The 25,032-nt window shown below is 44.7% G+C and overlaps 1 protein-coding gene across 1 annotated transcript in view; it reads right to left on the bottom strand.

The window, feature by feature from the left end:
• Positions 1–1,632: 1,632 nt before the first annotated feature.
• The window catches only part of CHMP4B (charged multivesicular body protein 4B), a 28,952-nt gene continuing 5,552 nt past the window's right edge, over positions 1,633–25,032 (bottom strand). Inside the window, exons 2-5 of the mRNA XM_073683762.1 lie at positions 9,181–9,358; positions 7,382–7,496; positions 6,345–6,471; positions 1,633–2,070 (exon numbers count right to left, since the gene is read on the bottom strand). Of these exons, the coding sequence (XP_073539863.1) occupies positions 2,006–2,070; positions 6,345–6,471; positions 7,382–7,496; positions 9,181–9,358 (485 nt within the window). The 3' untranslated portion in view covers positions 1,633–2,005. The remainder of the gene's footprint in view (positions 2,071–6,344; positions 6,472–7,381; positions 7,497–9,180; positions 9,359–25,032) is intronic.

The raw sequence follows: 25,032 nt of genomic DNA, 5'->3' as shown, positions 1-25,032 counted from the left end.
GTCACTAGCCCCGCCTTCATACGAATTAAACATGAAGAAGAGGAAGTCGAAGATCAGCTGCATCCCTGACTTCCTCTTCACGGTCAATTCGACAGGAGGCAGCGACAGTGACGCCTGCGCTTATTGGGCGCCGGGCATCAAGTGTCATTCCACTGCATGAGGGCCCTGGAAGAACGAGTGCCGAGACCACAGGAAAGGCGCCAGCACGGGAGGGGAGTGTAAGCTTTTTTATTTCATCGGGGCCAAGCGTGGGGTATGAGAAGGAGTTGTCCTAGTAGTAGTCAACCCCTTTAAGGTACAGTATATGTAGTGTATACATCATAAATGTGTCAGGCTTCATTAAAGACTGTGTGGCTCACTCAGGCTGTATGTTCGCAGCCCCAGATTGTTAATAGATCCACATGTTAAAGGGCACCCATTTTGGCACACATTCGGCTTGTAAACTCCAGGATCCTACTGCATTATATAGCCATCAATTCTTTTCAAAACAACTGTATACAAAAATAGTAGACAGTATAATATAATAGGCACACAGTTGGGTATGTCTGGCAAGACTATTTGAAATGGTTCCTCCGAGTGTGGTGTGGATCTAGCCTTTAAGGACCCTACCAACAGCGCCCCCTATCGCAGCTCCAAGAAATATTAAGAGTTGCACATAAATGTAAAGCATTTTGCACAGAACGGAGAACAAATCAATCACAATCACTTTTCGAAATATATTTTATTTTCTGTCATGAGTCCGAGAGAATGCAATCTCAAAGTAATTGGAAATGTTATAAACAGGAACATACAGTATTGCAAAATACATTCACTCCATGTACAAAGCTAGAGCTGTGCAGCCATACACTTTATATAGGTATGCACACTTCTTTCCGAGCGGTGCCTCTTCATCCTACGTTGCACTTATTAAAAGGGAGTCTTTGCTATGCAAAAAAAAAAAGGGGCAATTCTTCCATAAAAACAAGATAGGAATATAGAGATTTTTTTTTTTTTATTAGAAAGTGCAAACTATTTCCAACTGAATATTTAAAAGGAAAAAAGAAAATAAACGCACATATCATCCGAACGAACAGTAACATTACTAGTGTGAAGAAGTACAGCTTGTAAATTAAATTATTATACCTCTTTAGCTCTGGTTGCTAATTTCCATCTTCTTGGCCGGTGATCTACTGCTCCTCTCGGCAGAAGAGTACATGGTTGTGTGCGGTGATTGAAGAAAGGCTCCGAGATGCTTGTAAACAAGATATTGTGAAGGATGAAAGCCGGCGTACACAACGTGTGGACAGACGGACGATCCATCGCCCATCTGCAGCTAGGAGGTGAAACAACTACAACCTAATTCATAATCCTGAATACCTGGCCTGACATTACTGTACACAATAGAGCCTGGGCACAAGAAAGTGGGGATGGCGCCACCTTGTGCCAGCTTCATTGCAAATACAGGATACCCATTGTATAAAGATCCTAATGCCAATAATATGCTGAAGTCCTCTGTGCTGCTGCCTGATCTCTGCAAGATTAAAAGTAGAAGCGGTGAGTAGTGTGAATAGGGACATCCGCGGTTCTGGAACCAGTGGTGTATACTGAGCAGCACATTGCTATTAAAGGCTACCAAACTTTTGAGACAAGAGCTAAGAAAGTAATATAGTCAGGGTTTTATTGACAGCACAGGCACGTGAGGCCAAGCAGAGAGGGGAAGCAACCGTCAAGGATTCAATGGTGGCAGTCTGGCATCCGTAGGTTGAGCAGAACGCTGGACTTTAAAATGATAGATGAAAAGGACAGAAGTCGTCACCATGTCCAAATCAGACCAAACATGAGCCATAGCCGCTTTCAGTTTTGTTTTTGTGAATTTCCGCTCCAGGCTCCCGGCAGAGAAAGAAGACGGGGTGTAGAAAGACAGAGTCCTTTTCTGTACCCCTCCCCCTTCCATCCCAGATATATGTACACCCAATGCCAACAAGTAATCAGTCTGTCAATGGACCTTGTAAGGTTTCTCCAGACTTTACACTGATGCCCAATTTTCTAGTTCTCTCATATCGTCGTCATCCTCCTCTTGCTTTTTCTTGGCTAAAAAGTTAAATGAAAAGAAAAAAAAAAGTTTTTGAGACATATACTTGATAGAGGTCCTGTATTTAGGAGACAGACATGTATACTTAGATTTCTTTAGTCTCGAATCATGGATATCAACTGTAATTAATGGGTTTTCCCATCTTTTTTTTCCCTGGTCTCCGGCCTTCTGCTTGCTGGGGGGGTGGGTGACCTTCATAAAGGATTATACAGCCTTTGACATGGATTTTCAAACTAATTACACCAGGCCCATCAGGTCTACGAGATCTATTCAATTATATATTCAGTTTGCACAGATCTGTTTTAAGCCCATCAATAAAAGTTGCTAAAAAGTTTTATCTGCCATTGTACAGATAAAGGTTCGCTCAATGTGATAAAAAAAAGCATTACACTTGCTCCAATGTTATTCAATGAGGCAGGGTTTATCTGCGAGTTTTCCCTCAGCTGGAATTGGGCTAAGGGAAAAAAAAATGGCAGCATGCTGCGTATGACCATATACATTGGATGAAATTCGCCAATGCAAGTCAGTGGGTGCGAGGAAAGAAAAAAAAAAAACGGGCGGCACACAGACCATCTGTATGTCGACCGATTTTTACGCACACATCTCAAAAGGAGACAAGCAATTGCATCAGTCAAGTACAGTAAACTCACAGCCACAACCCTCAAGATAGATAGATCTGTAGATATATAAATTTCACAACCCCCATACATATAAACTTGCACCCTTTAGTGCCTTTCATGTAGCACTAAAAGGCATTTATCCTTATTTAACCTAATAATTAAATTTCTTTTTGGTAACCAGCAATGAAAGCAGACAGTTGTGGGCTGATATCAGGCTGGGAAGGTCCCGGGATATTGGGTCCTTTCCAGCCTAAAAGTACCAGCCCGCAGCCGCCCCAGAAGAGGCGCATCACATTAGATGCAGCAATTCCGAAGCTTTGCCTCGGCAATCGGGGAAATGCTAGTTGGGGTTGACATCAAGCTGTGATTTGTCAAAAATCACAGCTGTCATCAAGACCTGGTGTTAGTAATGGAGAGGTGTCGTCTATTAGACATCCCTATTACTAACCCAGTAATCAAAAACACACAAAAAAAAAATCTTTATTTGAAAAGACACTCCAACACTTTCCCTGGTTCACCAATTTATTAAAAAAAAAAAAAAAAAAAAAAAGCCATGCAGGTCCGCCGTAGTCCACAAATGGAAACCTGAAAAAGAGAGAAATAAAGACAAGATACTGTCCCTCACTCACCAATTTATTAGAAAACAAAAAGTTCCCATGCAGATCCGACAATTTTTGGCGTTCCCACAATGATCCCCGAATCAGACTTCGAAAGGCTATGGAGCCTCATTCAGAGAACGAAGCTCCATAGGCTGTAGCAGCAGCCACTCTGGGACCCGCTGTGCTCCGTGAGACCTGGACAGTGCAGACATCGGTAACTACACCGCTCAAAGTCGCAGACTCTCATAGAGGCCAGCGTGACTCTGATGAGCAGTGTAGTTACTGACGTCACCATTGTCCAGAGCCGCCGGGTCTCACGGAGATCAGTGGGACCTGGAGTGGCTGCAGCTACGGCCTATGGCGCTTGGTTCTCTTAACAAGGCTCCATAGTCTTTGGACATCAGATTAGGGGATCGTCGTTGGTATGTCAAGGACTACGTCGGACCTGTGTGGGAACTTTTTGTTGTTTAATAAATTGGTGAGCAAGGTACAGTGTCTTGTCTTTATTTCTCTCAATGTGTTTCAGGTTTCCATTCGTGGACTAGAGCAGATTTCCTGGACTACTTTTTTTTTTTAAATAAAAATTGGTGACCCAGGGGAAGTGTATGTGTTTTTATTTTTTGATTCCTGGGCTAGTAATAGATAGACACCTCTCCATTACTTACCCCATGGCTTGATGCCAGCTGTGATTTTTGACAATTCACAGCTGGCATCAACCCCAACTAACATTACCCCGATTGCTACCGCACCAGGGCAATCAGGAGGAGCCACGCAAAGTGGCAGAATTGTCACATCTAATGTGATGCACCAATTCTGGGGTGGCTGCGGGCTGGTATTTTTAAGCTGGGAAGGGCCCAATATCCATGGACCTTCCCAGCCTTATATCAGCCCACAGCTGCCTGCTTTACCTTTAGTGGTTATCAAAAAATAGGGGGGATCCCAGGTTACTTTTTTATTTGTTTGGTTAAACAAGGGTAAAAAAAAACTGTAGAATGAACTCCACATGAAAGGCACTAAAGGGTACAATTTTATTATATGCAGGAGGCTTGTGAAATTATATTTTTACAGGATATCTATTTTCTATATATTTCTATCATATATCTATATCTTTATATAAGATTGCTTTATTAGGGTTGAAAACTAGCATTATAGTATGTAAAAGATGATGATAAAAATGCATTGCAGTCGGATGTCATACTCCGCTTGACACATGGAGTGACTTACACATGACACTCACCAAAGAGAATCTGAGCGTTTTTGTATACGCAGATGTGAGCGAACCCTTACTCTGACAGCCTTTCATTCTCTGCCATCACTTTAGTGGAAACAGTCAAATCCAGAAGACACACCACAGCCACCCCTAGTGGTAGAACATGGAGTGACATGCTCGAATATGCCATATGCTGCTGTGACTACTTCTGCTCCAGAACAAGATGCAGAGATCCATCTGCATTAATCGGAGCACATTCAGAAATTTACTGCCAATGTTTTGGGGAAAAAAAATGATAGTGTGCAGAAAGGTTTCTATTTTTCCAGCACACCTATAATTAACTCTGCATCTCTGCAGTACTGTGGAAAACAAAAAACATTATTAGCTCCTCTTTCCCTACAGTTTTAAAATATTGTGAAAGGTCAGCTTTAAAAAATATCCTCCTCTCTTCCATCTGTCCTCAATTCCCTCTGATCTAACTAATGAATGTTAGGAAGAAGTAGTGGGACAGACAGGAGGGAGCGTGACTGCAGGTTCAGAATACACAGAGCATCCCTAAAACACAGGTCTGAACAGCACCTCCAGACCTGAATCAATAGGAACATTATTTGCAGCTTCATTTCGTATGCATGCAGCAATAAAAACTTGTGCAATATCAGACATAGCCTTTAGGCTGTGTGCCCACGTAGCGTTTTTCAAGCGTTTATGCTGCGGAATTTCCGCAGCGGAAACGCTTGTGAAACGCTAGGTAATCCGCACCCCATGGTCCCCAAGGGGATTCCGCATGTTCTATGCACATGCTGCGGATTTTTCCGCAGCGTTTATGCTGCGTACAAAATTCCGCAGCATGTCATTTAATTTTGCGGTAGCGCAGCGGAACTCCCGCCATTGACTTGCATTGAGACGCATAGAAACCGCGACTGTACATTTCTACAAGCGGCTTCTATGCGTCTCTATGTGCGGATGGTACCCAGTTCTGGAGGAGAGGAGACTCTCATCCAGACCTGGGTACCATTCTACCTGTAAAAAAAGAATAAAATAACAAATAAAGTTATATTCACCTGTCCGACGGCTTCTCTCTGAATGCCGGCATCGCTTGAGGACCTGCGGTGACGTCACAGTCATGTGACCGCAGGCCCTTCACCGCTCTGTCTCGCGAGATACCGGCAGCCAGGAACCAGACAGGAAGCAGCGCTGCAGCCACGCCGGGGCCTCGGGGGTGAGTATAGCTTTATTTGTTTTCATTTTTACGGTTCACACTGTATAAATCCATGCCGTTTGCATGGATTTATATAGTGTGACCTAGTTGTCAAGCACTTTCCAAGTGATGCTATCGCCTGGAAAGTGCTTGTCAATCTGCATGCGGAAACGCATGTGGATCCGCATGTATTCTGCAGGAAAAACGCATGCACAATCTGCATGCGTTTTTTTCTGCCAGGGAGATGCAGAAATGCTGCAGAAATTTTCTGCTTCATTTCTGCATCGTGGGCACATAGCCTTAAAGACTGATGGGCTACTTTTCACTTCTCTTAAGCTAAATGCACTCTGGAGCCTTAGTTTCCCTTTGGATCTTCACTGTCTATGAGCCATCTGAGCAGTCTCAAGCTGTCTTTGTATTATAAGGACAGTCGTCCATCTGGATGGCTGCCATGTAATAATAGATTTCCCTAGACAAAGTCAGCTATTTTCTGGGGGTGCAGCAAGTGTGACCCAGGAAAAAGGTGTTCAACTGCTTGCAGCAGGAGTAGCGGTCTTGTAAATGGGGTGTCTCTGATTAGACAACGCAGTTAGGAAGGGTTTAAGTGCTAGAGATGAGCAGAATATTTATTACTCTACACACTCACCAGGCTTTGCGGGTAGACTAGCAGCAGGCACATTTGGAAGGGGTACAGTTTCTGGACCATGGACCTCCAGAAGATTCTTGTCTAGTTCCTCCTGTTCTAATTCCTCCAACTCAGCCAGTAATTCATCCTGGAATAAACAGAAATAGGTTAGAATAAGACAGAGTATCGCATGACTCCATACAGATGTGCATAGAAATACTGCAGCCCTATATTCATGTAAAACAGGCTGAGATTCAGTGATCAGCGGTTCTGCACAGTGTGGGGTTATTCAGGGTTCTCGTCCCTTTACAAATTGGACATGACAAATGGCTGCTGCCTAAGTGAGCTTGCTGGGGCAGCGTGCTCACAGAGCGTTACAGGAGGCCTGACAAGTTACTTCACAGCCAGCCCTAATTTAACTTGTTCCTGTAATCTCCATGCCGTCAGCTGAGTGTTTAGCTCAGAATTGTGGTAATTAGAGGACCAAGCAAAACCTGCTAAAAATAGTCATTGCTGCCAAAACCACACGGCCACTAATCCTATTTACTGCACAAAACAGACATGACCCGAGGACAAACAGCAGCAAACAGAGTCACAACACAATTTTCTTTTTCATATGTTAAAAGAAAAACTCTGCTAAGTGGTTTGCATGGATATGATCACGTAGCTGCAGAACCCAAAAGGTGACCACTCCTGATCCGTGGTTTTGGACTGTTTCTACATGTTTTACCAGTGAAAAAAGCATGGGGAATAACAGAGTCTAATAGTGGAAAAACGCACAGTCATTTCCTGGGCAGCACTCTACGAGCAAACTAGAGATAGACCCTGCACTGGTGACTATTCAGGAAAACTGGAGGATCAACATTGGAGCTTTCTGATTCTTTCCTGTGCTCAATACTACAGCCACCAGGAGGACAACCACCATGAACATAGTCGTGGCTGAAAAAATGCTGGTTATTCTGCACAATGATTCATATACACTCCTAACAGTAAATGGGGCACCTTTTGGAGGAGTGCGAGATGTGCGAGTGAGGCAATACAGGATTTCTGATACTTACTTCATCAAACTCGTCGCCAAAGCCAACAGGTTTAGAGATTGCGTCTGAGATTTCCGCAGCCAACTCCTGCTGGTCAGCAATGTCTTGCATGAGTTCATCAACCTTATCAATATCCCTGAGAAAAAGAAGAAAAAAAAAGATATGAGCAGGATACAACAAGAAAGAGCTCTAAACAAATAATTATGACGATGCCTTTTTAAAATTGAAGTTAGTCTCGTGATCTGCTGACTGCTGCGAATGCGGCTTCCCAACTCTCCAATAATTAAGCAAGGAACCCACCCCTGCAATAACACACTTAAAGAAGCACTCCTCCCATCAAAGTTTTTATCCTATTAATATATTGCAGTCATCATATTATATAGCACTGTGTACTTACAATTGCTCATTTTGCCTTGCTACCCATTTACGGTAATCCTTCTCTTTTCTACTAGGTCTATGACATCACGTGGCTAAAAGCAGACTAGCTGAGTATGTCTCTGCTATATGTAGAAATAGGAAGTCTATTTTCCTTGCATAAGTCACTCCCCCTGCCCCCCCCTTCAACTCCTGACCCAGCTGGTTCTCTCCTCCACCCCCTGCCAGGGACTTTTATGGTGATATAGAATAGTAGTTCTAATGATGACTCACACAGGAAAAGCGGCTTCCTGTTTCTAAATAAAGCTTAGAAGGATTCAGCTAGTCTGTTAATAATGTGATGTCATAGACCTAATGGAAAAGAGAAGAATTAACTGGGTAGAATGGCAAAATGAGCAATTTTAAGTACACAGTATATTGCAATCATCAAATTATATTGCACTAAGAGGATAAAAACTTTGATGGGAGTGCTTCATTAAGTGTCCATATTGGTGTAGTCTGTTTAAAGAAGACCTCCCACCAAACTTTTCATTGCCTACACCTGTGTAAATGTATATGAGATGTAGTATAAGTGCGGTTATACACTCACCAGAGACTTCCATTGCTGCAGCGACGCTCCGGTCCTCTTCTGGCTCACATGACTTCTATTCTGACTTGCCAGCTCATATTGGGGCCCTTTGCAATGCAAGTCAATGGAGCCTTATTCTGACGTTCCATAGACTTACATTGTAAAAGCCACTTCAGGCCTTAAAACAGACCCCAGTGTGATACTGCAGGTCGGAATAGCCATCACATGACCCAAAAGAGGACCAGAGCTACTCTACATTTACACAGGTGCATGTTCTACACTACATCCACATTTACACAGGTTTAGGCAATAAATAGTTTGGTGGGAGAGCTACTTTAAGCAATTCATAGAACTCACCCATAGTCTGAGTATAAGTTAAGGTTCACGCAGTGTCAAGCACAGAGTAAATATATTCAGCCCTGATGATTTTTTTTCATTAGTCATGGCACCCGCACAGACCTTAGGACGACATACGGCATCATAATGTCAGTCTGCCTGTGCCCTCATCTTAACTCAGAGACTGTACCAACGCCTTCTAAAAGTCACTGCAATTACTTCTATCAAAAGGGCAGGCAGAGGGCGCCATTCCTCATCACAGCTCACCCAACTATCACTACAGTGGTGGTTAGAAACACAGGGATAATAAGTGAAGTGTACAATGCTACAAACCTCTCAGTATTAGAAAATCAATACAAGCCCCCGTCTGCAGGTAGAGAAACATATAGCTAACAGACGGCTCCCTCCGTGTCACCACTCATAGTACACACTTGTCAATGGAGCACAATCAAAGGATCTCCCAACTATGACTACCACACTGCACCGGATTATTGGTTCTGATCTGTACACGCTGCCATCAATGTGACATCACTGGACTTACATGTTGTCATGAGCTGCCTTCATGGCTTTAGCTGCAAAGCCCATGTTCTTCAGGACTTCAGTGTTCGTGTTGGCATTTTCTAAGGCTTCTCGCTGGAATTCAATAGTGGATAGCGTCCCATCAATCTGCGCCAGCTGTTTCTCATATCTCTTCTTGCGTTTAAGGGCTTGTAGGGCAGCTAGGAACAGAAACCAAACAATGTGGAGGCATTAATATGTAATATAAGAACCAAGCCTATTCAGATTGGGTCATGTGTGTTAGAAGAACGCAGATCTCGGGACACATTTATTTCACATTTCTAATATGCAACTGACATTTAAAGGTGTTTTCCAGTGCTTTAAATTGTAACCATCAATAGTATAAGAGAAAATAAAAAAAACTTTGTAATATATTACCTGCTTTTCTCTCTTCCTGGACTAATTATTCATTCTCAATTTCAGGGAAAAATGTGTATTCAGTGAAGACAGATTGTTACATTACTGAGATAGGAGATGACAGCTGCTATTAGTAAGACTCCATACAGATGGGAGTTGGGGAGGGCTCTGCCTCTTGCTCCACCTCTCCCCTCCACTCAGTCTCATCAGCACAAGGTGCCATCTCCCATCTCAGTGATTTAAAAATCTGTCCTCACTGTAGACAGATTTATCCAGAGAATGAGGAGTCCTGGCACAGAAAGAAGCAGATTTCTTTGATCAGATAGATTACAAAGTTTTGGATTTTCACGTGTACTATTGATTTATGCAATAAAAATTAAAATAACAGTTACTCTTTAACCCCTTTACCCCCGAGGGTGGTTTGCACGTTAATGACCGGGCCAATTTTTACGATTCTGACCACTGTCACTTTATGAGGTAATTACTCTGGAACACTTCAATGGATCCCCCTGATTCTGAGACTGTTTATTCGTGACATATTGTACTTCATGATTGTGGTAAAATTTCTACGATATCACTTGTGTTTATTTGTGAAAAAAAATTGGAAATTTGGGGAAAATTTCGCAATTTTCAAAATTTTAATTTTTATGCCCTTAAATCAGAGAGATATATCACATAAAATAGTTAATAAATAACATTTCCCACATGTCTACTTTACATCAGCACTATTTTGGAATTCAATTTTTTTTTTTTTTATTAGGGAGCAATAAGGGTTAAAAAGTTGACCAGCGATTTCTCATTTTAACAACAAAATTTACAAAATCATTTCTTAGGCACCACATCACATTTGATGTGACTTTGAGGGGCCTTTATGACAGAAAATACCCCAAAAAGTGACACCATTCTAAAATCTGCACCCCTCAAGGTGCTCAAAACCACATTCAAGAACTTTATTAACCCTTCAGGTGCTTCACAGGAATTTTTGGAATAGGGAAGAAAAAAACGAACATTTAACTTTCACAAAAATGTTCCTTTAAACCCCAATTTTTTTTTTTTTTGCAGGGGTAACAGGAAAAAAATGGACCCCAAAATCTGTTGTGCAATTTCCCCTGAGTACGCAGATACCCCATACGTGGGGAAAATACACTGTTTGCGCGCACATCAGGGTTCAGAAGGGAAGGAGCACTGTGTGACTTTTTGAACGCAAAATTGGCTGGAATCGAGAACGGACAATATGTCGCATTTCGGGAGACCCTGATGCGCCTAAATAGTGAAAACCCCCCACAATTGACTCCATTTTGGAAGCTAGACCCCTCAAGGATTTTATCAAGGGGTATAGTGTAAATTTTGAACCAGAGGTACGACAGAATTTGATAACATTAGGTCATCATATTGAATAAGTTGTCATAAAGGCCCCGTCACACTTAGCGACGCTGCAACGATCCCGACAACGATACGACCTGTCAGGGATCGTTGCTGCGTCGCTATGTGGTCGCTGGTGAGCTGTCAAACAGGCAGGCTCACCAACGATCAGGGGAGCAACTTCATCGTGGAAAGAATCTTTCCACGATGTCCTGCTCCTGGTTACTGTCCTGCTCCTGGTTACGAGCCTGCTGAAGCAGGAGCAGGCTGGTAACCATGATAAACATCGGGTTACTAGGGGCACACGCGCACCTAGTAACCCGTTGTTTATCATGGTTACCACTCTGCTACGGTGAGCAGGAGGTTACCGCTCACTTTAGCAGGCTCGTAACCATGATAAACAACGGGTTACTAGGTGCGCGTGTGCCCCTAGTAACTCGATGTTTATCATGGTTACCAGCCTGATCGCTGCTCCCGCTGGTCACACACAGCGATGTGTGCTGACAAGCGGGAGGGCAACGACCAAAAAATGGTCCAGGACACTTTGCAGCGATCAGCAACCTCACAGCAGGGGCCTGATCGCTGCAAAGTGTCGCTGTTGCGTCACCAAAACCGTGACACAGCAGCGATCTCGCTGTGAGACGGGGGCTTTAGTCTTGAGCACAAGTGCTCTCTACTTGAGTTTGTATCGGGTACTCGAGTATGCACCATGTATCACAGGTGCTCGAGTGACATGTTGGAGTCCTCGCCCCACATGTTTCATGGTTGTTAGACACCCAAAAAAACATGCGGGGATCGCTCGTGCATGGCAGGAGATCCCAGCAACGTTTTTTTTGGCTGCAAAGCATTTGGAGCTGAGACAGCTACTTCGATCGCAGCACTGCGGGGGTTAGTGTGCCAGCAGTGGTGCGGGACCGCTCCTGGCACATAGCACAGGGTGTCAGCTGTGACAATCTGCTGACACCCGGCGGCGATCACCCCGCACCGCTTGTGTGCGGGCGCGATCACAGCGTGCGTAATAGTACGTAGCTGGTCCATAACTCCCAGGGAGCAGCTACGTACTATTACTGACTTGGTCGGAAAGGGGTTAAAATTAATTGTCTATTCTCAAAAGGGGGTGTCCATGTCCAGCAAGCTCTAAAATAACAAAGTATACTTAACCTATTAATCTCCTCCATTGCTCTAACAATGCTGTCATTAAAATTAAAGTCACAAAAAGAGGAATTAAAACTCCCCCAAAAATTAACACAGAAAAAAAAATCACAACAGTATTTACCTACCCAGGTCTCAGAACTAATGCACCAACATACACTGCTCAAAAAAAAATAAAGGGAACACTTAAACAACAGAATATAACTCCAAGTAAATCAAACTTCTGTGAAATCAAACTGTCCACTTAGGAAGCAACACCGATTGACAATCAATTTCACATGCTGTTGTGCAAATGGATTACACAATAGATGGGAATTATTGGCAATTATCAAGACACCCTCAATAAAGGAGTAGTCCTGCAGGTGGGGACCACAGACCACATCTCAGTACCAATGCTTTCTAGCTGATGTTTTGGTCACTTTTGAATGTTGGTTGTGCTTTCACATTCGTAGTAGCAAGAGACGGACTCTACAGCCCACAAAAGTTGCTCAGGTACTGCAGCTCAACCAGGATGGCACATCAATGCGATCTGTGGCAAGAAGGTTTGCTGTGTCTGTCAGCATAGTGTCCAGAGGCTGGAGGTGCTACCAGGAGACAGGCCAGTACACCAGGAGACGTGGAGGGGGCCATAGGAGGGCAACAACCCAGAAGCAGGACCGGTACCTCTGCCTTTGTGCAAGGAGGAACAGGAGGAGCACTGCCAGAGCCCTGAAAAATGACCTCCAGCAGGCCACAAATGTGTCTGCACAAACGGTTAGCAACAGACTCCATGAGGGTGGTATGAGGGCCCGACATCCACAGATGGGGGTTGTGCTCACAGCCCAACACTGTGCAGGACGCTACACCAGGATTGGCAAAGTCGCTACTGGTACCCTGTGCTCTTCACAGATGAAATCAGGTTCACACTCAGCACATGTGACAGACGTGACAGTCTGGAGACGCCGTGGAGAGCGATCTGCTGCCTGCAACATCCTTCAGCATGACCAGTTTGGCAGTGGGTCAGTAATGGTGTGGGGTGGCATTTCTTTGGAAGCCGCACAGCCCTCAATGTGCTCGCCAGAGGTAGCCTGACTGCCATTAGGTACAGAGATGAGATCCTCAGACCCCATGTGAGACCATATGCTGGTGCGGTTGGCCCTGGGTTCCTCCTAATGCAGGACAATGCTAGACCTCATGTGGATGGAGTGTGTCAGCAGTTCCTGCAAGATGAAGGCATTGAAGCTATGGCCTGGCCCGCCCGTTCCCCAGACCTGAATCCGATTGAGCACATCTGAGACATCATGTCTCGCTCCATCTACCAACATCACGTTGCTCCACAGACTGTCCAGGAGTTGGCGGATGCTTTAGTCCAGTTCTGGGAGGAGATCCCACAGGAGACCATCCGCAACCTCATCAGGAGCATGCCCAGGCGTTGTAGGGAGGTCATACAGGCCCGTGGATACACAATACTGAGCCTCATTTTGACTTGTTTTAAGGACATTACATCAAAGTTGCATCAGCCTGTAGTGTGTTTTTCCACTTTAATTTTGGGGGTGACTCCAAATCCAGGCCTCCATTGGTTAATAAATTTGATTTCCATTGATGATTTTTGTGTGATTTTGTTGTCAGCACATTCAACTTTGTACAGAACAAAGTATTCAATGAGAATATTTCATTCATTCAGATCTAGGATGTGTTATTTGAGTGTTCCCTTTATTTTTTTTGAGCAGTGTATATGAGGTAAGGGTTTTTTTGTGTGTGCAATTTTAATACTAAGCAGTCACCCCCTCCATGAATTGTTAGGTTGTGAGTGGTTGTCGCATCAGTATTTTGCACCCATTTTACCACCATGTTTAGTATATGGGCTTGCTGCATCCTGATAGAAGTAATGCACTGAGACCTGGGCATCCTGTTGCCCTTTTTTGCTGTCATAACTAACATGCTGCCCAGGTCCCCACCGGTCTTCATGCAACCTGTTCCTGTCAAGTAAACTGATTGGCTGCAGCGGGTGACATGTCAACATGAGCAGGTCATTGCAGCAGCAGGAAGTACAGGGACCAGCCATGGACTGGAAAGCAGTGGAACAGAAGCAGGGGGCAAGGAATAAATAACACGCTGCAGACACACTACTGATTTACAATATGACTATTACTTGTGCAGACCCGCTGTCCAAAAAAACAAGTTTTAGCTGTGTGTTATCTACAAAATCCATTGCCTTGTGTACAGGCCCTACAACTGTGTTTTTAATGAAAACAGAGGAGGTTACTATGCAGTATACTCAGTAGTGTGTATATATAAAAGGTAAGACCGCAGAATAACTTCCTGCTGCAAGACAAAGGAAAGCGCTGCGTTTAGTGATGTGTAAGAGATCGCATGTGGCCTGGAGTCACGCACTCGAGTCACTGGTACAAGAATGAGGAAAGGCAGAAAAAGCCAGAATACAAAGAAACTCCCCAGATCATTTACTCAATCCTTCTACACCGTCTTGTATTGTGTTCCCGGCTGACCTCAATTCGAACGACTCCAGCAATAAGAAGTTACATGGCAGCCCAGCCAGGAACATACAGTTGTGCTCAAAAGTTTACATACCCCAGCAGAGTTTTTCCTTTCTTGGCCTTGTTTCAGAGAATATGAATGATAACAAAAAAACGTTTTCTCCACTCATGGTTATGGGTTGGGTGAAGCCATTTATTGTCAAACTACTGTGTTTTCTCTTTTTAAATCTTAATGACAACCAAAAACATCCAAATAACCCTGATCAAAAGTTCACATACCCCAGTTCTTAATACCGTGTATTGCCCCCTCTAACATCAATGACAGCTTGAAGTCTTTTGTGGTAGTTGTGGATGAGGTTCTTCTTTCTCAGATGGTAAAGCTGCCCATTCTTCTTGGCAAAAAGCCTCCAGTTCCTGTAAATTCCTGGGCTGTCTAGCATGAACTGCGCGCTGGAGATCTCCCCAGAGTGGCTCAATGATATTGAGGTCAGGAGACTGAGATGGCCACTCCAGAACCTTCACTTTATCCTGCTGTAGCCAATGACAGGTCGACTTGGCCTTGTGTTTTGGATAGTTGTCATGTTGGAAAGTCCAAGTACTTCCCATGTGCAGCTTCCGGGCTGATGAGTGCAAATTTGCCTCCAGTATTTGCTGGTAACATGCTGCATTCATCTTTCCTTCAACTTTCACCAAGTTTCCTGTGCCTTTGTAGCTCACACATCCCCCAAAACATCAGCGATCCACCTCCGTGCTTTACTGTAGGAATGGTGTTCCTTTCATCATAGGCCTTCTGCCTCATCACTCCAAATTACCTTGTTCCAGAAGTTTTGAGGCTTGTCTCTGTGCTGTTTGGCGTAGTGTAGGCGAGATACTTTGTGGCATTTGCGCAGTAATGGCTTTCTTCTGGCGACTCGACCATGCATACAATTTTTCTTCAAGTGCCTCCTTATTGTGCATCTTGAAACAGCCACACCGCTATTGTGGCTGTTTCAAGAGAGTCCTGAATTTCAGCTGATGTTATTTGTGGGTTCTTCTTTGCATCCCGAACAATTTTCCTGGCAGTTGTGGCCGAAATTTTTGTTGGTCTACCTGACCGTGGTTTGGTTTTTACAGAGACCCAGATTTTTCATTTGCTAATCACAGTTTGAACACTGCTGACTGGCATTATTAATTCCTTGGATATTTTTTTTGTATCCCTTTCCCGTAGATCCGTTGACAATTCTTTTGCTTTCCCCATGACTCACAATCCAGAAACGTCAGTGGCTAGATGAAAGATGCAAGAGTCTGTCTGGATCCCAGAAACTCACTCAGCTTTTATGCACACACACTGATTACAAGCAAACAGTTCACTGGTGAGGATGTTACCTTAAGGCTATGTGCCCACGATGCAGAAATGCTCAGGATTTTTTTCTGAGCGTTTCTGCATCTCCCTGGCAGAAAAAAAAAGCATGTGGATTGTACATGCGTTTTCCTGCCAGGGACATGCGGAGGTGAAGCGTTCTTCACTTGCATTTCCGCATGCGGGTGTCAAGCGCTTTCCAAGCGATTTTAGCATCACTTGGAAAGTGCTTGACAACTTGGTCACACTATATAAATCCATGCAACCAGCATGGATTTATATACTGTGACCGAGAGAATGTCAAAAAATAAAAAAATAAATATCATACTTTCCCTTTGATGGCCCGCGCTGTCTTGCTTCACCGTCCCGGCTGCCGGCAGCGGTGGATTGAAGGACCTGCTGACGTCAGCGTCGCGTGACCCGTCACATGACTAACGTCAGCGCAGGTCCTTCATTCCATCGCGAAGTGCCGGGAAGCAAGGAGGAGCGCACCGCGGGCCGCCGGAAGGTAAGTATACATTTATTTTTTATTTTATTCTTTTTTACAGCTTTTTTAATGATACCTGGGTGTGGATGAGACTCTCCTCTCCTACACACCCGGGTACCATCCGCACATTAGAAAACGCAAATTACGCAAGTACAGATGCAGTCTTGCGGAATTGGCGCGTTCTAATGCAAGTCAATGGCGGCGAAAACGCAGCACTTAAGCAAAATAATTGGTAGTGCTGCTTTTTTTTCCGCAATGATAATCCGCAGCGGAAATTTCCGCAGCATGTGCACAGCACATGCGGATTATCATTGGGGGACATGACAGGCCATCTACCATGCGTTTTTTAAGCGTTTCTGCAGCTGCGGAAACGCTTAAAAAACGCATCGTGGGAACACAGCCTTAGTAGCCATTGAAACCCATTTGTGTCAAATTCTGTGCATTTTATCAGGCCAAAATCACCAGGGTATGTGACCTTTTGATCAGGGTCATTTGGATGTTTTTGGTTGTCATTAAGATTTAAAAAGAGAAAACCGTAGTTTAACAATAAATGGCTTCACCCAACCAATAACCATAAGTGCAGAAAAAGCTTTTTTGTTATCATTCATATTCTCTGAAACAAGGCCAAGAAAGGAAAAATTCTGCCGGGGTATGTAAACTTTTGAGCACAACTGTATCTACTGACACAGACCTCCCACTGTCCTCCAGTTCACAATATGACTATGTATCAATAAGACGCGAGTATGAGTGGTGAGCCTCAATCTATCCTAAAACTACGTAGTGTCAAAATGCCACTGATCAGACGCTGTGATGAATACGATAGACTGCAATGTACAGAGACAAGATCAGATGTGGGGCGTTCACATCAAAAAAGCAAAAACAGATAGGAAGGGGATTGATTCCAAATTCAGTGCATAAGAGAATGCTGAAATCCATATTAAGATCCCTGACTGCATTATCTGCACGCCAAAACCAGGTAAGCAGAAAGTGAACAAGCGAGTTCATACTCTGGGGGAACTCACATATGGTGGAATCTGCATTAAAAATCCCACTGGAGCGATCAGGCCGTATTCACACCGCAGTGTATTCCGTAATTGTGCTGTCAGGTACCTCACTTACACATTACAGTGTAAGATGCTAGTTACGTGAGGTTTTCTTTTTTTGCCTAATGGTCTGCATAAAATAACAATCTTGGTGTTTTTTGTGGACAAAACTTTGTATGGGCCAGTGAAAAAAACAAAAAACAAGCAGGACATTGATGGCATCCTAGTGCTGTCTATTTGCAAAGAGAAAAGCTTGGGAAATATCCAACTTTTTTTTTTCTTGCAGAATTTGCCAATTCAATTTATCTGCTCAGTCTTAGGAGTTCCGGGTCTGGCACAACGCGCCCCAAAGCGCCTGATAGACGCCACTGACTTAGGCTACATCAAGAAAACTGTACTTTTGGTTAGTGTGCAGGAAGTGTACGCACCAGTCTGCACACAGACAACACACTGACCAAGGTTAGATGCTGTGCTAAGGCACAAGCAATTTTCCATGTACTAGCCTTGCATGTTTATTTGAACGTAGCCTAAGGGTATGTTCACACGGACGCTGCATAGGTTTTTGAAGCAGAAGACAGATCAGGAAAAAGCTGGCGATGTTTTTCCTGAAGCGTCTTTTGAATCTTAGTTGTTTTTGCGGTACCCTCGCCAATGGCTTCTTTTTCCGCTATATATAACAGTCGAGTGGAAACCGCCTTAAGAGTGGTCAGGCCACTTCTTTCAGCCATCTCGCAGCTTTTGAAGCCTGAAGCAGTAAAAAGTTACAAGAGACAGAACATGCACAGCAAGCTGTTTTGACATTGCTGTGTATATGTTCATTATTTTTAACATTTCATAAGTGTTATTTCCAACAGGTTCAAGAATCCGTCAGAAAAAGACACTGTCTGCACATACCCTTACAGTGAGGTCCATCATTTTGCAGCATGCCGCTACTAATCTTCCCATCAAATATGGCAGGATCAGACCAAGCCTCTGACAGATGTGCGCAATGTTTAAGTCAACGGGGTTCCTAACATACTGCAAATCTTAAAAGGAACCGGTCACATTAAAAAAAACACTATTAACCTTCAGAAGTGGGGTTAATCTGCAGATTAATTGTGTTCTGAATCTGCCCGACACCCGCACCGAGAGCCCCGCTGCCTGGAGGAAATTAACTTTATTCCCCCTGACACCATTCGGCCTTCAGTCACAGGGATGACGCGGTCGCAGTTTCTCTGCATAGAGAGCGGCTGATGTAACCACAACCCCAGCACTGACTGACAGCTGGCTTTAACGCTGAGCCTGCAGGTTAATGGCGTTTTTTCATGTGACATGTTCAGCTGCAGATTTCCTTCACAAGAGGTATAATCCACAATGATACATGCTGCCCTGAAATATATACAGCCTGCCCACATGACAGATGTGCAGCAAGTGGATATATCCTGACGAAGATCTGTACTCGAGACAGGCTGGGCATTATCCTGATAACTGAACACTTGTATTAATTGGCCGTTAGTTTATGCTTTCATTGGAGTTCCAGTAGGGAGCTCAGAATAATCTCTGCACAAATCCAGTAATAAGAGGAATTCATATTACTACTTCACACATCCGTCACATTTCCAGATCAATGATGAATGTGCCGCTAGCCCGAACCTGTCTCACCGGCTTCCACCTTACTCCATTTACAGCTTCTTCCCTGCACCCTGACCGGCCGCTACACACCCAGCAACTGTTCTAGCAACAGTGCACCCCCTCCCGCCCACAACATAGACCTTTCACTTCTTACACCTGGTTTACTCACTGCAGGTAATGTATAGGAGGATTACTATGGACGCAGCAGGAAGAAATAACACTGATTTACTCAACGTCTGGAGCACAAAAACACCCCAATATACTGTCTGCCAGTACCACGGTTGTCTTACACCAAACACAGCCTTATCTTCCTACACCAGGGGACATAGGTTAAAGGTCTGCTACATGTATTTTCCATCAGTATCTGTAAGCCAAAACCAGGAGTGGAACAGTCAGGGGAAAAGTATAATAGAAACACGTCACCACTTCTGCATTTATCACCCACTCCTGGTTCTGGATTACAAATACTGATGTAAAATACTCACCAAATACTGAACGTGTGAGCGTTGTCTATTTCCAAGACTGCAGTAGTTGGTAAAAGTGGCATTTTGTGCTGAATTTGGAGAAACGACTCGTTAAATTACTTGTGTTGAGCTTTTTAACCCCTTAAAGGTAGGCCAACAGCCGAAAACCATCTATTGTTTAAATCAAGTATGTGTGTAAAGTTTAATTTTTGGCAAAGATTTTTCTATAGTTCAAAGCTGTATTAAATAAAAAAAATAGGAATCTTGCAATCTTCACACTCATCACTGGAGATCTTTTCCTGCCTCAAAAAACACTTGTATTAGCCATATTGAACAACCCTGACCCAATCTTTTGTATTGAAGCATCTAATGTCCATGTGTGCAATGGTCATTGTAAAGGGAGGGGAGCAGGATCAGCTGTGACATTGCCCATTGTAAATGGTGGATCCTGTATTATCAGCTTTGTAAAGAGGTGTTTCCAGTCATTGTAACCCTGCCTGGCTGATAAGGAGCCTGTGGATAACTGTTCCTTAAAGTAAGGAAGTGAGAGTCTAAAAAAAAATCCTGTGGCCAGTGTAAAAATTTAATTACTGATTTTATTTAACTATTTCTGGACTGTCCATTAACTATAAATGCCTGGGCAGTCCACACTTTACTCTGACCTGACGTAATAAAGCATCAATGCAAAGTAAGCACCTTGCATGAGATTGTGTAGCTGTGGGGTCAAAACGCTGACAGTCAGACCCGCCAAAGAGGAGATAAATATGGTTTCTTACTTTATTTATACAACGATTAAAAATGTAAACAAACAGAACCAGCGCTGTGTATACAGATTACAAATACAAACAGGACCTTCCCCTTTGGACCCAGTGATCATGTGATCACTAAGTGTGGGGAGGACACAGGAGCTGTTAAGCCCTAGAAGAGCCAGGTAGCTGTGCTTTACAGACCGGAGGCTGAATTTCCCCTACAACTGGAGATAAGTCAGCCTCAGTTACAGTGGAAATTAATAAAAAAGACAGATTAAATTGTTAAAATGCCCCGAAAGTCTTTTAAGTCTTATTAAATAAAGCATACAGAAAAGGAGATAGAAGATAGAAAATAAAGCCTGCCTAACCATTGATTAGTCAGTTAATAAAAATTGTGATAAATCTGCACCCTACGATCGCAATGTGGAGGTGCCGCTAGGTTGCCAGAGGGAGCACTCTCCCTGTGTCAAACTTCTCATGTGCCACTGACACTATTGGCAGGAGTGTGACTGTATGTGCTCGCCCCGCCGGGCCACGCACAGCAATAAAGAAATGCATTGATTACATACAGTAGGAGAAAACTCCTCCGATTACTACCTCTTATTATTTCATTAGTCAGTTTCTTCCCTCAATCTGGAATTTCCAGTCACAGATTTTTCCCTGATAAATGAATTCAGCTTGGCCAACGGACTTTTCTGATCTGCTGGTCTCAGAAGTCTAATTATTTTCAGCTCCTCTGCTTTCAGAAGAACCAACTCTATTCCTACCTAAGCATAAATGTCAAAAACACGAAGCACAACCAAATTCGGAACATAAGTAATGGGCCCATGGGGCTTCATCAAGTGCCGTGGCACCTTCGGTGTGATCAGCAAGAATCCACGAAGTCAAGACTGTCATATGTATTACGCTGATGACACTCAGATGTACCTCTCTGGCCCAGACGTCACCTCTCTGCTGTCCAGAATCCCAGCGTCTATCAGCCATATCCTCCTCCTCCTCTCGCTTCCTCAAGCTCAATGTGGACAAATCTGATCTCATCATCTTTCCTCCATCTCACGTATGTTCCCTACCTGATCTATCACAATAAACGGCATCACGCTTTCCCCTGTACCGGACATCCACTGCCTCGGAGTAACCCTCGACTCTGCCCTGTCCTTCAAACCGCACAGCCAACTTCTCTCTACCTCCTGTCATCTCCAGCTCAAAAATATTTCCAGAATTAGTCCTTTCCTCAACCCTCAATCTACTAAAATGCTTATGCATGCCCTCATCATCTCCTACCTGCTAACATTCTCGCACCTCTTCAGTCCATCCTTAAGGCTGTGTGCCACCTATGCGTTTTTTAAGCGTTTCTGCAGCGGCAATTCTGCCGCAGAAACGCTTAAAAAACGCTTGGTAGAAGGTCTGCTATGTTCCCCAATGATAATCCACATGTGCTGTGTACATGCTGCGGGAATTTCCGCTGTGGATTATCATTGCGGAAAAATCCGCAGCACTACCAATTATTTTGCGTAAGCCGCCATTGCCTTGCATTGAATTACTTAATATCCGCATGACTACATGTGCACATGCGGATATTAAGAGGAGACTCTCCTCCAGACCCGGGTACCATAGTACCTGTAAAAAAAAAAAAGAATTTAAAATAAAAAAATACATTATACTCACCTTCTGATGGCCCCCGGTCTCTTTGGTGATGCGTCCGGTCTCCCCGGTGTCTCGCAGTGGTGTAAAAGGACCTTCCATGATGTCATTTAGTCATGTGACAGGTCACGCGACCGCCGACATCATGGAAGGTCCTTTTACACCACTGCGAGACACCGGGGAGACCGGACGCATCGGATAAGGAGACCGGGGGCCATCGGAAGGCGAGTATAATGGTTTTTTTTGTTTTTTTTTTACCATTTTTATTCTTTCTTTTTTTAACTAACTTGGTCACACTATATAAATTCATGCTGTTTGCATGGAATTATATAGTGTGACCAAGTTGTCAAGCACTTTTCCAAGTGATGCTAAAATCGCTTGGAAAGCGCTTGACAACCCGCATGCAAAATCGCATGTGCAAAACGCGTGAAACGCTTGTCCCTGGCTGAAAAAACGCATGTAAAATCCGCATGTGTTTTTTCAGCCAGGGAGATGCAGAAATGCTCAGGAAAAATCCGGAGAATTTCTGCATCGTGGGCACATAGCCTAACACTGCAGCGTGACTCGTTCATCTCTCACCTCGCTGCTCCTCTGCTTCCCCCCTTTGCAAATCCCTTCACTGGCTCCCAATTACACAGCATATCCAGTTCAAATTACTAACACTGACCTACAAAGCCATCCATAACCTGTCTCCTCCATATATCTCCGAACTAATCTCACAATACTTTTCCTCACGCAAGCTCCAGTCCTCCCAAAACCTCCTTCTCTCCTCCACACTTATTCACTCCTCATCCAATCACCTCCAAGACATCTCCCGAATATCCCCCATCCTCTGGAATTTTGTGTCTCAACACGTCCGATTATCCACCACATTCAAATCCTTCAGATGGAACTTTAAAACCCACCTCTTCAAGAAAGCTTACAGTCTGCAATGACCCCCGCTACCTCCTCACTACTACCAGAGCTGCTGCAACCCCCTGTGAGGCAGTGAGGGGAAATATATGCGAGGGACGATATATATCCCCCAGAATGCGCACCAAAGCATAATGAACCCGCTGGAGTGCATTACAATCACAGGCAAGCAGTGCAGAATAAAAGTAAGTTTGGACTTGGTCAAGCTATTTGACCAAGGCAGATTTAATAAAACCCGACATGGGCTTTTATTCTTGGAGTGGACTTCAGGATGGCAGTGAGGCGGTCCACTCCTTCCAGCCCGGGTCTTGCATGTGGCTCATGTCCACAGTTTCATTTAAAAACCTGCAGCAAAGGTTTGGGTGTGTCAGTCTTTGGTTTTGAAAACTGAAGAGCCGGAGGCTCTGTGCTATAGAGGCCTGTGTGTAGGGAACACAGAGCCCAGGACGGCAAAGCTTCTGACACACCCTGGAGTGATACGGCGGCGCAATCGCCCTCGGCAACGGTGTTTTGTTGTATGCACTGTTGTGGACAACCTGGCTGCGATCCGGAGCAAAAAGCTGCCTTCACTGTGATTTTTTGCCAAATAAAGCCATTGAAGTTCAACTTTCCTTGGGTCACTGCCTCATTACTGCACAGCGTGACATTGCCGCACTAAATTATGGTGGAGAATGCAGGCAGTGTGAACTGAGGCATACACCAAAAACTGCATGTCCGTGATCCAGCCTGCAAAGCTACAGCTCAGGTCTGCCGACAACATGGAGGAGCTACTGAAGCAGTTGGTACTCACCCAGCAGCTGCAGTTTCAGCGGCAGCAGAAGGAGCAGCACCAGCATCTCCAACAGCAACAGCAGGAGCAGCACCAGCAGAAAACTAATGAACTGATTCTACAACAGATTGCTGCCCTATGAGAGACATCCCAGACGCTGACCCCCGTGAAGCCCGGGACAAAGTAAGAGCAGCGTTGAGGAAGATGAGCCCTGAGGACGACATGGATGCCTTCCTCATAGTTTTCGAACGCACAGCGGAGCAGGAGTGCCTGTCAGCTGATCAGTGGGCTGAAGTGGTGGCTTCGTTCCTGATGGGAGATGCCCAGAAGGCTTACTTTGACCTCACCTGGGAGGATGCCCTGAACTACAGGAAGCTGAAAGGTGAGATCCTTGCCCGACTGCGGGGTTAACACTTATGTGCGAGCCCAACGTGTGTATCAGTGGTCCTTTCCAGAGTCCCGACCCGCTAGGTCTCAGGCATATGACTTATTACAGTTAGTCAAAAAGTGGCTCCAGCCTGAGACCTTGAGCCCAGTCCAAATGGACTCTGCCCCAATGCAAATGGCACGCCGGCCCCTACAAGCTCCGAAGCCTGAGAAAGGGTCACGTCCCTCTGCTGGGGACAGTAAGAACCTAGCCCACACTGAGGGGGTACCCCGGAGCGAGGGTGGCAGCAGACCAGTTTCCCCTAAATCGGTCTCAAGGCCTTGCAGTGCTACCGCTATAAGGTGCTGGCGATGCCAACTGCCCCGACTGTTGAACCCATGGACTGCGGGTTTAACCGCAGGCTGTCAATGTATGCGTGCAGACTGTCTACACCGCGGACCCTGTCGGACCAACAGAGGAACACCATCTGTGCCAAGTGCGCGTCAATGGACATCGAGCGGAGGCTCTCTTGGACTCAGGGAGCCTAGTGACCCTCATCCATGGGTCATTGATCTCTGGGTTGGAACCCACTGGGAGGGAAGGTGGGGGTCATATGCATTCATGGCGAACTCCGCAAGTATCCGGCGGCGGCTACCTTTTCCACTCCGTGCGGAGAGGTTAAACATATGGTCGGAGTGGTAAAGACTCTTCCTTACGGGACTGTGCTGGGAAGAAATTTGCCACTGTTTTGGTCCTTGTGAAAGAATAAGATTAACCCTCCCAGAGTCCCAGAATAAAAGTGTGTCCGGGTGCAGAACCCGAAGATCCCTCGGCATCACAGACTTGGCCCTATCCTGGATCTCCTCATACCTGACAGACAGGACATTCAGTGTCTCCCACTCACACACCACCTCCTCATCATCTCGCCCCCTATCTGTCGATGTCCCCCAAGGTTCACTTCTAGGACCGCTGCTCTTCTCCATCTACACCTTCGGCCTGGGACAGCTCATAGAGTCTCATGGCTTTCATTATCACCTCTATGCTGATATCACACAGATCTACCTCTCTGGACCCGATATCACCTCCTTACTAACCAAAATCCCACAAT

Source organism: Phyllobates terribilis, unplaced genomic scaffold (genome assembly GCF_046119375.1).
Source record: "Phyllobates terribilis strain yellow unplaced genomic scaffold, ASM4611937v1 Scaffold_5__5_contigs__length_657084704, whole genome shotgun sequence".
Classification (NCBI taxonomy): domain Eukaryota; kingdom Metazoa; phylum Chordata; class Amphibia; order Anura; family Dendrobatidae; genus Phyllobates; species Phyllobates terribilis.
This window is presented reverse-complemented; position numbering and strand designations above follow the sequence as displayed.